This window comes from Bipolaris oryzae, assembly GCF_000523455.1.
Source record: "Bipolaris oryzae ATCC 44560 unplaced genomic scaffold scaffold_74, whole genome shotgun sequence".
Classification (NCBI taxonomy): domain Eukaryota; kingdom Fungi; phylum Ascomycota; class Dothideomycetes; order Pleosporales; family Pleosporaceae; genus Bipolaris; species Bipolaris oryzae.
The window spans coordinates 96,624-109,230 of NW_006911350.1; the positions used below are offsets into that span (position 1 = coordinate 96,624).

Genomic DNA, 12,607 nt, shown 5'->3' on the forward strand with positions numbered 1-12,607 from the left:
TTGCATTGTATCGTGTTGCTATACATTCTAGGTGTAAAAGCATGTTGCTCGATGCTTCAACTTTTGAAGTTGAGAACAGATCTAAGTCTTGATAAAAAAAACTATAAAGCTTGCATAAACTAAGGCATTGTGAAACATGCCAGATTAGGAAGAAAAAAAGCGGGATGTAAGGGCTCAAAAGAAAAAAGACTACATGACAGGAGAAGAGGCAGTTTAAGCCTTCTCCGAAAGTTCCTTAGGCTGCACTGGGGGTGTGCTAGTTCCAGTTATGGAAGCGTAGCGAGCGTTATCGTCTCCCTTCTCGCCCTGGCGACCAGAGTCGGTGTTATAACCGCTGCCAGCAGGTGAAGACTCATTGGGTGCCGTTTGGTTATTGGCTCCAGCCTGTTGCTGCTCCACCTTCTGCTTCTTTGGCTTGGGCATGCGGACGAGGTAGTAGAGGGCGAGAGCCGCGCCGATGTTGAAGAAGATGTAGGCCCAGAGGATACTACAAGTATAAGTTAGCAATGTTTTGATAAAATGTTGGTCTATAGCTGACTTACCCATAGTTACGCCAGAAGTCTTTGTAGTCAGATGAAATGTTCTTGAGGAAAACGTTGGTATCTGAGACGGAACAGTAGTTGCAGTCGGTGGTGGCGTTTACGTTGGCCACATAGCCACCATGGCGGTTAACCCAGGGCTGCATGTATTCACCGCAGGTCTGGCCTTGCCTTGGTTGGATGCGAATGAGTTCGTTTTGGGCGCACTGTACGCGACTGTTGGCGAGACCACCAGACAGCAGACCAGAGACCATGTATGTAAACGGCGAAACACGGTACATGAAGATCCAGAAACGAGGAAACGTCGAAGGCTGAGCAAGGACACCACAGAAGATAAGGCATAGAGAGAACATCATGTTGGCGATGTTGCCGCCAGTCTCTGCGGTCTCGATACCGGCAATGATCATGTGCGTGAAAGTCGATGTGAAGAGCAAGAACATCCAGACGTAAAGGAATACCTGAAAACCGCGTAGAGTGACTTTGTCGGTCAACTCGGCATTCTTGTAGAGACCAATAGGATAATACCAGCAGAAGAAGATGAGCACAGCCATGAGTGAGTTCCACGGAAGTTCCACGAAAATGTTGGACATCATGAAAGCCTTCCAAGAATAGGCCTTGCTAGGTCGCTCACGAACCTCATACAAGGCGCGCTGGGTGACAAAGTGAGGCATAATCTGCTGGAGCAATTGACCAAAAATGGTCAGCAACATGAAGATACCAAACATTTGATTCTGGAGACCGGTTTGGGTGTTGGGCATCTTGTATAGCGAGAAGCCGATAAAGAGAGCCGACATAACACAGAGGAAGACCTTGGAGTAGATGTACGAAGGGCTGCGCCAGTATTGTTGAAAGACACGAACGGTTGTCTCACGGAGTTGGACCATGAACGGCGCGGCGAACTCGCGATAAGCAGCCTTGTCCTCTCGTTTCTGTGCAGACAGGGTACGCTCAAGAGCTTGAGCTTGGCCGCGTTCCGACTTGAGCTCAGCGAGATGGCGCTTGACCGCGGCATACTCTTGGGAGTTGCGCCATGTCTGGTGCCAGTCAATGTCGGTATGCGAACCAGGAGCAGCGCCAATGACTTCCAACATCCACTCAGCCGGGTTAGCAGCCGGGGGGCAAGCAGGGCCTCCATTGCGGACAAAATAGTCAACAAGGATACGTGAGTTCTCGCCGACATCTCCATAGTAGACGGTTCTTCCGCCACGGGCCAAGAACAACAGACGGTCGAAACGTTGAAACAACATGGCACTAGGCTGATGAATGGTGCAGAGAATAGCCTGGCCGTTCTTCTTCAGCTTGTCAAGGAGATCCAGGATAGCCCAAGATGTTTGAGAGTCGAGTCCAGAGGTAGGTTCGTCCAAAAAGAGAAGAAGGGCAGGCTTGGCAGCTAGTTCTACGCCGATGGTAAGGCGCTTTCGCTGCTCGACATTGAGACCTTCGCCAGGCACACCGACAACTGCGTCGGCATATTCGGTCATTTCTAGAAGCTTAATAACCTCTTCGACGTATTGAACCTTTTCTTCACGAGGTACGTGCGCTGGTTGACGTAGGACAGCAGAGAAAGTGAGGGCTTCACGAACGGTGGAGGTGGACAGATGGAGATCCTGTTGCTGGGCATAACCTGGTATCGAGTTAGCGGATGTTTCTTTTGAGAAAGTAGTAGATACTGAACTACAGACAAAGACTCACCTGTTTTGCGCTGGAAGGAATCGTCACGGGGTCGACCGTCTACGAGCATTTGACCTGTAATTACACCCATAGTTGTGCGCGTAGCCAAGCAGTCTAGAAGAGTTGTTTTGCCAGCACCTGACACACCCATGAGCGCAGTCAAAGTACCTGGTTTAACCCATCCATCGACGTGGTCGAGAATGCGGCGAGGCTCTCCTTTGATAGTGATGTCGTAGCATACGTCCTCCCATTGGAAGATGGCAGTCTGGCGTTCGATGATGGCGATATCGTCCGAGTTATTCTGCGCCACAACGCTGCGGCCGGGATCAGCAGATTCGAGGTCGTCTTGTGACCTGCTCTTGGGAGTGGCGAACTTGTGGCCGCGACGGAAAACAAGAACTTCGCCCTTGGATTTCTTAGAAGTGATGTATTCCGTAGCAACAATATAAACGATCATGAGAGCGATCATGAACGCCCAGAGGATTCCAAAGTTGCGCCATTTGTTCTTAACGTAGTAGTTGAAGGATGAGTTGATGTAGGCGTCTCCCTCGACGTATGTCTGCCCAGCAACGGATCCAATAGCCTGGCAAGCTCGCTGTGCACCGGATATACCGTTGTAGGCGCCAACTCCGGCAGTACCAGTGCTGGTAGGAATGTAATTTGTGCATTCGAATTTCCTGTCGTGGAACTCGTTGACCATGAGCGATTCGAAGCCATAGCTGACAGGGTTGATGCGACGAATCCACTTGGCCCAACCACGCATGTAGCTCGGAGGAATAGCGAAACCGGTATACATGACAAGACCAAGAACAAGGATGGCAGCGGGAGCCAAAGCCTGATCTAGAGAGCGGGACAGAGCGGCAATCGACCGGAAGAACATGGACATTGTAAGGGTAAGGGTAAAGGAGATGAGGACAAAGAAGAAGAAGTTGCCAGGTTCCCTTCGGAGATTGGTCATAAAGTACAAGACCAAATTAGTCGTAATAGCGTTTACAATCTTGTAAGGCATGTCCGTTAACATACTAGCAAAGGCTTCGGCAGATGGGTGGTAAAGGGCGTAGCGCGAATGCTTCTCAACGATCGGACGTTGTGCATAGAGCGTCAGAATTTCAAGAGCAGAACCAAAAGCGTTCATTAGGATGGCGAAGAAGAGTAGAGCTGACCGAGAAAAGAAACTTGCTGTCGTCTCTTTCATGTTGTAGAAGACGGAGGAGACGACCAAAGACATGATCGAGTTTGCGACGACCTGGGTCAGGGTGATAGTAGGGTCGGCTTTCAATCGGATGAAGCCTCGCCACAAACAAAGCTTGACTTGATCCACATAGGTGAGCGTGTAAGGCGATGCCTCGCGTTGGCCTTTTGCCTTTTGAAGCTGGCGAGACTCCTTGAAGCGCTCGCTGGCCTCACCACCAATGGGGTACTTCTGCTCGTAGGCCTCGATTTCGCGAAGCAGAGCTGCTCGGTCAGGAGACTCGAGCCAGCGCTGTGCAAACTCATCAGGAGTGCATGGGACGCGGCCCTCGAATCCTTGGCGGACAATGCGCTCCAAGGGGCTGGTCATGGATGTCAGGAAATCGGCGTCAGTCTGGCGGTCCGGGCAATGGAAGCCCATGTTTACGAAGTAAGCCTTGGCTTCTGATATCCTGCCAAAGTAGATTTGACGGCCCTCATAGAGAACAAGGGCCTTGTCAAAAAGATCATAGGCAGACTGAGGAGCCTGGTAAATGGCGACGCAAGCAGTGGTGCCATTGATCTCACTCTCCATGCGGAGGGTTTTGCAGAACTCGATGGCGTTTGCAGAGTCAAGGCCTCTAGTTGAGTTGTCCCATGCTTGTAATGGTGCTCGGCTGAGGGATGCCTCAGCAATAGTGACACGCTTGCGCTCTCCACCAGAGACACCACGGATAAAGTCATTGCCAACACGTGTGTTGATGGTGTGGGAAATGCCGTACAAAGCCATGATGACGTCGCGCTGGTGCTCAGCGTATGTTTGCACGCTGACGCCACCTGGGATGTGTCTTGGGCGACGAGCTTGAGCAGCAAAGTAGAGCGTTTCCCCGACAGTCATCTGAGGGAAGTGAACATCGACTTCGGCTGTGTAGATGGCTTCACCGCGGTAGTTCTTGTTCATGAGCTCTGGGCTGATGCCTGTTGGTTGTGAGCAAAAGAGAAAAGTGGTGGTGGAATTGAGCAATTGCAAACTTACCCTGATAGTTGATCTTTGAATTTTGATCGACGAAGAAACCGTGTGTCTCGCCAGTAATGGTTTTCAAAAAGGTCGAGCAACCGGATCCAGGGGGTCCCAGCACGACTAGCATCTCACCCGCCTCTACCAGGCCATCCAAGTCTCGGAGAATGTTGATCTTGCGACCCTTGTCGCCTCTGATTTTCTTATAAAGGCTGAGGCCTTCGAGCCAGATATTACCAACACTCTTTTGAAAATCTGCGTCGGTACCGAAACCATGGACATTGAGGTCGCGGAAGGCAATACCAGCGGTTCGAATAGGTGCAGCGTTCTCATCTGAGAGCTGCAGGTTGAGCATGGCTTTTGTCCAAGCGCGAGCGTTGAAGTTTTCTCCATGGGGATCTAGAGCGGAACCAGGGGCTGCGTTGAAAGGGTTTGCTTGTGACGAGGATTGCTGACTCTGGACTGTGAGGCGTCGAGCGAGTTGGTGAACTGCATCTTCTCTCCTATTGGTTTCTGCGATTTCCTCGGCATCACGGATGTTGTTGGATGACTTCTTGTGGTCTGGGTGGTGGTTTCGAGTAGGCGAGCCCTCTCGAGCTGCTATGGTAGAGGCGTCTGATTCGGACGTCTCGTGATCCCGGTCATGGTCATGGTGTTGCTGTTGTTCACTCATGATGGGCGAGGTATCGCCACTCAAGGGCCAAAGGTAGTCGATGAAAGGTTGTGAGCAGAGCAAGGCTGGACAAAGGTATTAAAAAGAAGGTAGTAAGATAAGAGGAAGGGGCCCGGACGAGTGGTGGGAATCGACAAGGGGAGACATGTATGGTACTAGAGCTGGAGGAGCAGCTAATAAGGCTCCGCCCTAGTAAAGGATTCAGCGTACCGGGCTGGGCTAACGTATGCACCGTATCGGCCCCGGGCCACCAAGCCGTTTTGGGTGCAAGCGAGCATTTGGTAGTCTGTTGTCGGACCAATTGGACAGGCAGCTCTACGACAAACCATGTTTTCCCAATGTTACACACTTGGCACCGCCCGTTGAGCTCGCTCCCTCGGACAAATTGCGCATGTGCCTGTATGCCATGCTTCCGACATGTTCGTGCGGCTCTGGTATCGATGTCCCTGCCGTCTCCCTGCCGCGCGAGCGGAAGAATAATTGCACCATGTTCGTATCTGTCTATGTTTGTTGACGACACGGGTATCCGCCACCAGAGGCCACTTTCCGCTACGATTTGTCCGGCTAGCGGTGTAGCACGAGAGATTGCTATCGCATGGCCAAGCCCTTACCGAACCTAAGGGGGAAAAAAACAAAGCTTCATGGCAGCACCGTATACGGTGTATTTTACGTGAGCGGGTTGCGCCACAAGTGCAGGAGCTGGGCGCCTCAAGGCTCGCTTACTCGAGTGAAGAGCATGACAGGTGCTTATCCGCATGGCATTGTCCATGTCTTCGCTTTGCTTGAGCAATTGGTGAAGCCATTCGCATGTGCATGGGCAGTGTCTTGGGCGGTTCGTAGTCGGAGTCGTAGTCGGAGTCGGAGCTCCAGCTCCAGGGTCACGCAGGCAAGCATTCGTGGCGGACGAAATTTGGCAGCGATATCAGCTGGGGTGGAGACAGAAGCGATTCATGGAGGGAATATGTCTGGGTAATAGGTCGGTGCAGAGTGCCGTTTCCGGGTCGACCTGCGTGGCGGCTCCGGGTATACTATTACTGCGGTATGCCTGGTACGCTGGTAGTGCGCTACGGAAGCGGATGTCGCTCGTCCCGGTACACACAGACGCCTTGCATCACTGTGCATGCTCGACACGACTCCCCTCATCAGCCCTATCACCCTCCCGGCCAGCTGTTGAACCGCTTCCAGACGCAATCGATTGTTCCATGGCCCCATGGCCCCATGTCCATCTTTCCCGGATACTCAAATGCCGTATCCGCCGGACCAAGCCAACACCAGCAATGCTGCCATGACTCCAACACATACATGTCTACTACGTGTACACTGCCATAACCGGCACGGCACCGTCTGACGCTCCATGTACATAATCACCTAGTGCCTTTCACCGCACGCCGTACGCTCCGTATTCCGCTCTACTGCTTACACTTTATATTATCAGCTACTAACTTCTCGCCCCACGATAGTGCAACATGTCACTGCTAGCCCGAGACATTGCTTAGAGCTGACATAGGTCTGCCCTAAACCACCCGCTGATATCCTCAAATACATAAATTCCCCGTCTTTCGACCTTGGCCAACCCGGGCTTATGCGATTCCAAGTGAGTGATGAGACAAAAAGAGCACATTTCCGTTCACAACACAACACCTCGAGGACAAGCCATGTTTTTTTTATAGACAAACCCAACACTGTCAATGCGCAAGGCGATGAACACTAACCAGTCGATCCGACGATGGCTGGGCTCTGCTGCCGAGCATACTGCGACAACGCGCGCAAGGGGACGTTGGATTGTTTATAATGGCCCTTCTTCGGTACCGGCAGTCCCGCGACTCTTGGTTTTTGCGTTGTACAGAGGTGTCTAGTGGTAAGATGCAGGGCACCCCTAGGAGCCTAACAACTGCAATGCACGCATCTATATATCGTGAAAAAGCGTATGTATATACCTAACAAAATTCTATAAGTAAGCCAAAAAAAGCAACACTGCAAGCAGCGCCATCGCATAGAAAAGATCTACATAGCGTAGTAGTATGATCACCCTAGCAAACAGGGTAAACCCCAAAGGTACTACTGGTACTACTCTAGCAGCTAGGATACCCAGAGAATCACCACGCACGGAGTCGCCCCTACATTACGATGGGGCTGGCACTGGCACTGGCACTTGTTACACATACACTAAGTATACTTCGGGGTTCCCGTCTAGCCCGTTTTCACCATGCCTCTAGTGACGTCGAGCAGGAAAACCATGTCGCTGCAGATGAGTACCAAACCCAGCATGCACCTCTTCATGGACAAAAATATCCGGACAAAATACCGCCCCCACCGAAACTCCCGCGTACAACACCAATACGATGGAGACCACGTACCGCCGAATCCGCCGACGATAAACTCTACACAGTATGATCCTCCGCCTATGAAACATGATCTCCAACCGCCCAGCTTCTTTGCATCGAGCTCTGAAACTCTTGTTCTGGCTATTCTCACCGGAACAAGACGTGACAAGAACAAGCAAAGACAACACGGGACAGATAGCTTCCGACACTATCCGCTCCGAAGTGTCAGCCAGCTGCTGCTGCAAACAATCTCTTCGACATCCCACAACTCACCATGACAAAAATAATAGCTTGCCAAAACCCCAAGCGTTTGCGAAAGCATCAATAGCAGCGCATTAACCTTTGCACTGATGCAACGTCAATCACTATATACGCGGGGTGGGGTATCCTGTACCCACATGTCTGTCAAAACCCTAATCGCAAAGGCTAATCTCACCCCTCATCTTCACAGAATACACTATCGCATCCATTTTATTTCCACAAAGAAATTTCACATCCGTATCGTAAACACCGTTACATCCACACCTTCCGCCTAAACAACAATCCTGCTTTGTAAAGACTATCACACGCACTTCATACGCCCAAACAAGACAACCCACATCACAAACATTACCGATCACAGATCGCAGATCATACTAGATTACAATCACACCCACTCCACCCAGATAAGCAAAAGGCCCCACATCGCAACGACCAAAGTACCCCATGACTTGAAATGCCATATATCCTCTCTCGCATCATACATACCCCCTCACAAAATCGCGATCGGGATCGGAGCAGCATTCCCAGCCCGCAGCCTGACGACCACCGTACCAGAACATTTTGATAAAAAAAAAGTTAGATTTAGTACTTGCTATTTTATCGCCTACGAAAAAAAAATAAACTCTGACCAAACTACTTTGCACTCCTTAGCAACAAATATACCAAACCCCCCCCCCCCACAAAAAAACGTGCACTGTATTTCTACACATCACTCCGTTTGTCCACTACCCCACTACAACCACTCTCTCAACGCTACCTGCATCACGAACCCTAGTCCTGTTTGTTTGTAATTCTTTTTTCTTCCCTTTTTTTTTCCATTTCTTCAGATTATCCAGCATAACTGGATCGAAGCCGCCGTCGTCGCCTCTTTCAAATCTCTCGCAGTTGGCATCACGAGAGCGAGAGCGAGAAAGAGAAAGAGAGAGAGAGAAGAGGGGGGGGGGGGGACGGCGGGAATCAGTTTCGAGAAAAGCCTACAATAAAGCTTATAAAGTAGCATCCCACCTCTCCCTCCCCCTCCCATGTGTTATCGTGATGGGATGCCCATCAAATCGCGTAAGAGTTCCGCAAAATGGTGGTTCTCGGGGGAAAGGGTCAGCATTGGTGTATGAACCGCGGCGCCCTCTCAAACGATGGCGCATTTTTGCCTTGTTTTAAAAACTCCGTGTGTAGTAGTAGTAGTGGTGGTGGTAGTGAGTGCCCAACTCCGACTGGCATGTATAGAGGGTAGGTGTTAGAGAAAAGATTCGTGAAGAAAAAGATAACAATCCATAAATGACTAGAACAAAACAATCTCTATTTCATCTAGCTTAAGAGAAAAAAAAACTACCATCCCGGCATTCACATACACCTACCTAACCGTTTCAACGTTGCCAACCCTCACCCTATTCTCATCTCCTCAGAAAAAAACCCTCCCAACTTGCTCATCACCAAATCCTCTTAGCAACCATGGCATACCGACTAACATGCCCAAAACCCGTCCCCCTCTCCTTCTCCTCGGCCTCCTTCTTCCGCCCCTTCTCATCTCTCTCCCTCAACCGCCTCAGCCCCTCGGCATCATCCTCATAAATAACCTTCCGCTTCTCCTCATCCACATCAACGACGCCCCACCCCCCAATCCGCTTGCCTCCTGTCTCCACATTCATCTTCTCGCGCTCTTGCATGCCGCGGTACCGGTTGCGGCTGACAGATAAGAGAATCATGCCGAGGAGCAGCTTGAAGGCGAGGAAGAAGAGGTAGATGACGAGGAAGACGATGAGCATGGTGGAAGCGGCAATGAGGTCGTCAATCGTGTAGGAGAGGGGGTGGTACCAGGGTTTTGAGGCGAGGCCGGCGCCGAAGGAGGAGCGGCCGAGGGCGCGGCGGAAGACGTGATCGATGTGGGCGAGGGCCGCGGTAGTGGCGGGTGAGGAGGATGCGGCGTCTTCTGAGGTGAGGGATGTGGTTGTTGCGTGCAGGGGCGGTGGCATGTGTAGTGCGATGAACATGTGGTAGGTTTGGATTGCGGCGCGTACGAAGAGGCAGGAGAGAGGGATTACGGGGAGACCGAGGCGGCGGGTTAGGTCTGCGTCGGCGAAGGCCTGGGTGGTGTTAGTTGATTTGTTTTGTCGAAGGAAAATGGCAGAGCAGATTTCTTACATTTGAATAATAATCTTTTGCGAGTACATCAAAGAATTTACTGTACACCTCGGGCTTGTACTGGTTGAACTTTGTAATGTACGCATGTTTCAACCAGTCTACAAACATCTCACTGCCTAGCACCAGCAAGAACGGGTTGAGCACCTGAGCAATGTACTTGGGAAAGATGGTAAAGCTCATAGGAATGATGTTCGATGCCTTGAAAGCCGTTCCAGCCGACGCGTTGGCAGAGCCCGTGAACATGGCCGTCCATGATGTTTCGCTGCTCTGGATACTGAGACCACCGACTTCGACTACGTTGCGCATGGCAATAATCAGCAGCATGAGCCACAGTTGAAAGCGTTCAACAATGTCTGCGCATGTAATCTGAAAAAGGTTCTCCTTCTCAAACTTTTTAAATACCGTGCTCTTGATCTCCACAAACTGATTCGACATAAGCAGTGTGAGTAGAGCATTCGAGTACGAGTTCACAGCTACGTTCAGTGTGATGACCTGATAGAAGAGAGCAGTAGCATGTGCCACGGTGTACACAAGGGCAAGTGAGAACATGCCAAGTGGACGAAGCACCTTGCTTCTGCCATCAGGATTTCGATCAAGCGTTTCGCGGGAGAAAAGACACTCGAGGACGTCCTGACCCATTGCAGACAACAAGCGGTCGCAGACCTCGAGGACATTGTAGATGACATAGAGCTTGATGGCCGACTGCCCTCGAATGCCGTGGTACATCCGGCTTGCATCGAATCGCATCAAAACAAAACAACTCGCAATGACCAGTAAGCCTTTGAGTATATCCGCCTTGTGACTTGGTTGGAGCGTAGACGGTGTTGACTTTGTGCGGCGATGACGAAATCGCGAGTTTCGGGGTCGTCGCGCTTTCATCTCTTTGAGTTCTTTCAGGTCTGGAAACTGGAAGCTCGTTGATGCGCGAGAATCCTGCCTAGCTGTCGAGGTAGCAGACGGCCTCCGCGACATGGATGGAGGCTCCTCTTCAGCTGGAGTAACAAGAGGTGTGGGCCCATCAACATGCTTTCTCCGTTGCCATAGACGGGGTAGACCATTATAAACGAAAGCCCATAGATCACGAAATTCTTTGACGATAACTGAGCCCCACCACTTGATCAGGATGCCAATGGCAAGAAGAAAGCGTAGCGGGAGGATGGTCAAGACATGCATCCAAGCATCCAAGCAAGCAAAAGCGCCGAAACCTAGGATGATTTCAATCTTCAAGGGTATCCTCAAGAAATTGAGCAAGCGCTCGTATTTGATCTCGGAAGATTCATAAGGAAACTCGGTGGTAGCAGGTCTATAAATGTACAGTGGAGAGGGACGGGTCGCAGAGAGCTCAAGCGAGAGGAAGGTGGGCATTGACATTGGAGGCAGTGGAAGAGCAATTGCGGTTGGCGAGACGTGGTCACGCACATCGCGCGGCTCTCGGTGTCGTTCGTGGCCTTTGGACACGGCGTCCTTGTGCTGCATGTCCAGTGGTGGCGGCACGTGTCGACCTTGCCTCCGCTCCTCTCCTTCTTTTGTATGGTTGTGTGCTCGCGACCGTGATCTTGAAGTGGTTCTCCGCACGACTGCAGGTGTGGTTATGGACCGCGATAAGGGTACTGGTCGGCCATTGCGCAACTCGGTAGCAGGGGTTTTAATGACAAGTGTCTCTTTCTCTTGAGTCAGCTCCCGACCTCGTGAGGCGTGTTCCTTGCTGCCATCGTGTCTTGTTCCATTGAGTTCTACAGGTCGGTCTAGGACCGAGCCCCGTGGCTTATTGTTGCCCTGATCATCCATATTCTCTAGTGATGTTGCGTCCTCGAGCTCGTCCTCGGGAATTGGCGTCGCTGCCCGCACAGGGATACTCGATGGCTCGCTGGTCAGCTCATGAATCTGGCGGGGGCTGAGCTTAAGCATCTTATCGTGGTCCGATACACTGCTCTTTCGCCGCCCATCTCCAGGTCGTTTGATGGGCCGGATTTTCTCATTGGTGTCGGACTGGATAGCCTCTTCATGAACGCTGGGCCTCCTGCTTGTCGCGCGTGAACCGACAGCGCTGTTCGTCTCCTCCTTGGCGCCGTTCACTGTGTTTAGCGACATCTCTTCGTTCTTCGCTTCTTCATGGTTGCGGCGATCGACCGGAGGTGCCACATCATCTGCTTCTGGTTCGGGTGACGGCGTGGGTGTGGGCAGTAGCTGTTCCCTCGTGTTCAATTCACCGCGTGTCCGTGTGTCTGCTCCGTTCATGGCGCATAGAGCTGGCGTCTCTTTGCGAGTGCATCGTGTCCTGTGAGTGGTGACGTTGGGGTGTACCAAACGTCCCAGAGCTCGGGCATGGGGCTTAGCGTACCTGCCAAACCGAGGAACCCCAGATCATCCCATTGCATTCACCCTCTGAATGCCCATGGAATAGTTCAGCAGCAAGTCACATGGTGATATCTGTATCACTCTGATAGTCGTTGATTTAAAGATCGGACCGTGCTTGTTCATTTTCTTCCGTGTTTAGCAAGAAATTATTACACTCGGAACGGAACGCTCCGTGTAAAAAAGAACAGCATTTATTTCAAAACTCGAGCAATACTGTGCCACACATGTGTGCATAGGTTAATAAGCCAAAGCTTGTAAGGAAAATTCAGCAACCGGAACTGTCGTGCCGAATCCTTCAACTCAATGCTCAGCTTTTCACAAGGACTGTGGATACCACTGAGTCGGACATCCGCACCCTCGACACGAGGCTCGGAGAAAAACAAAAGTACGCCGACACCCTCTTGGATCCAGGGCCCTCCCCCCCTTTCGAGTTTAGGGCTGCTCGCAAGAGATG

General features: G+C 51.3%; 3 protein-coding genes across 3 annotated transcripts; 1 reads left to right on the plus strand and 2 right to left on the minus strand.

The window, feature by feature from the left end:
• Window positions 1-213: 213 nt before the first annotated feature.
• On the minus strand, window positions 214-5,071 carry COCMIDRAFT_5723 (uncharacterized protein; the record flags this gene model as incomplete). The annotated part of the gene is made up of 4 exons (XM_007690232.1): window positions 214-487; window positions 543-2,163; window positions 2,232-4,358; window positions 4,417-5,071. The coding sequence occupies 4 exons, from the start codon at window positions 5,069-5,071 to the stop codon at window positions 214-216; spliced, it is 4,677 nt and encodes a 1,558-aa protein (XP_007688422.1).
• Window positions 5,072-7,277: 2,206 nt separating this feature from the next.
• Window positions 7,278-7,673, plus strand: COCMIDRAFT_26730 (uncharacterized protein; the record flags this gene model as incomplete). The annotated part of the gene is made up of 1 exon (XM_007690238.1): window positions 7,278-7,673. The coding sequence occupies one exon, from the start codon at window positions 7,278-7,280 to the stop codon at window positions 7,671-7,673; it is 396 nt and encodes a 131-aa protein (XP_007688428.1).
• A 1,410-nt stretch (window positions 7,674-9,083) lies between these two features.
• On the minus strand, window positions 9,084-12,033 carry COCMIDRAFT_96674 (uncharacterized protein; the record flags this gene model as incomplete). The annotated part of the gene is made up of 2 exons (XM_007690263.1): window positions 9,084-9,737; window positions 9,796-12,033. 2 exons carry the CDS (start codon window positions 12,031-12,033, stop codon window positions 9,084-9,086), a joined length of 2,892 nt encoding a protein of 963 aa, XP_007688453.1.
• Between the last annotated feature and the right edge of the window lie 574 nt (window positions 12,034-12,607).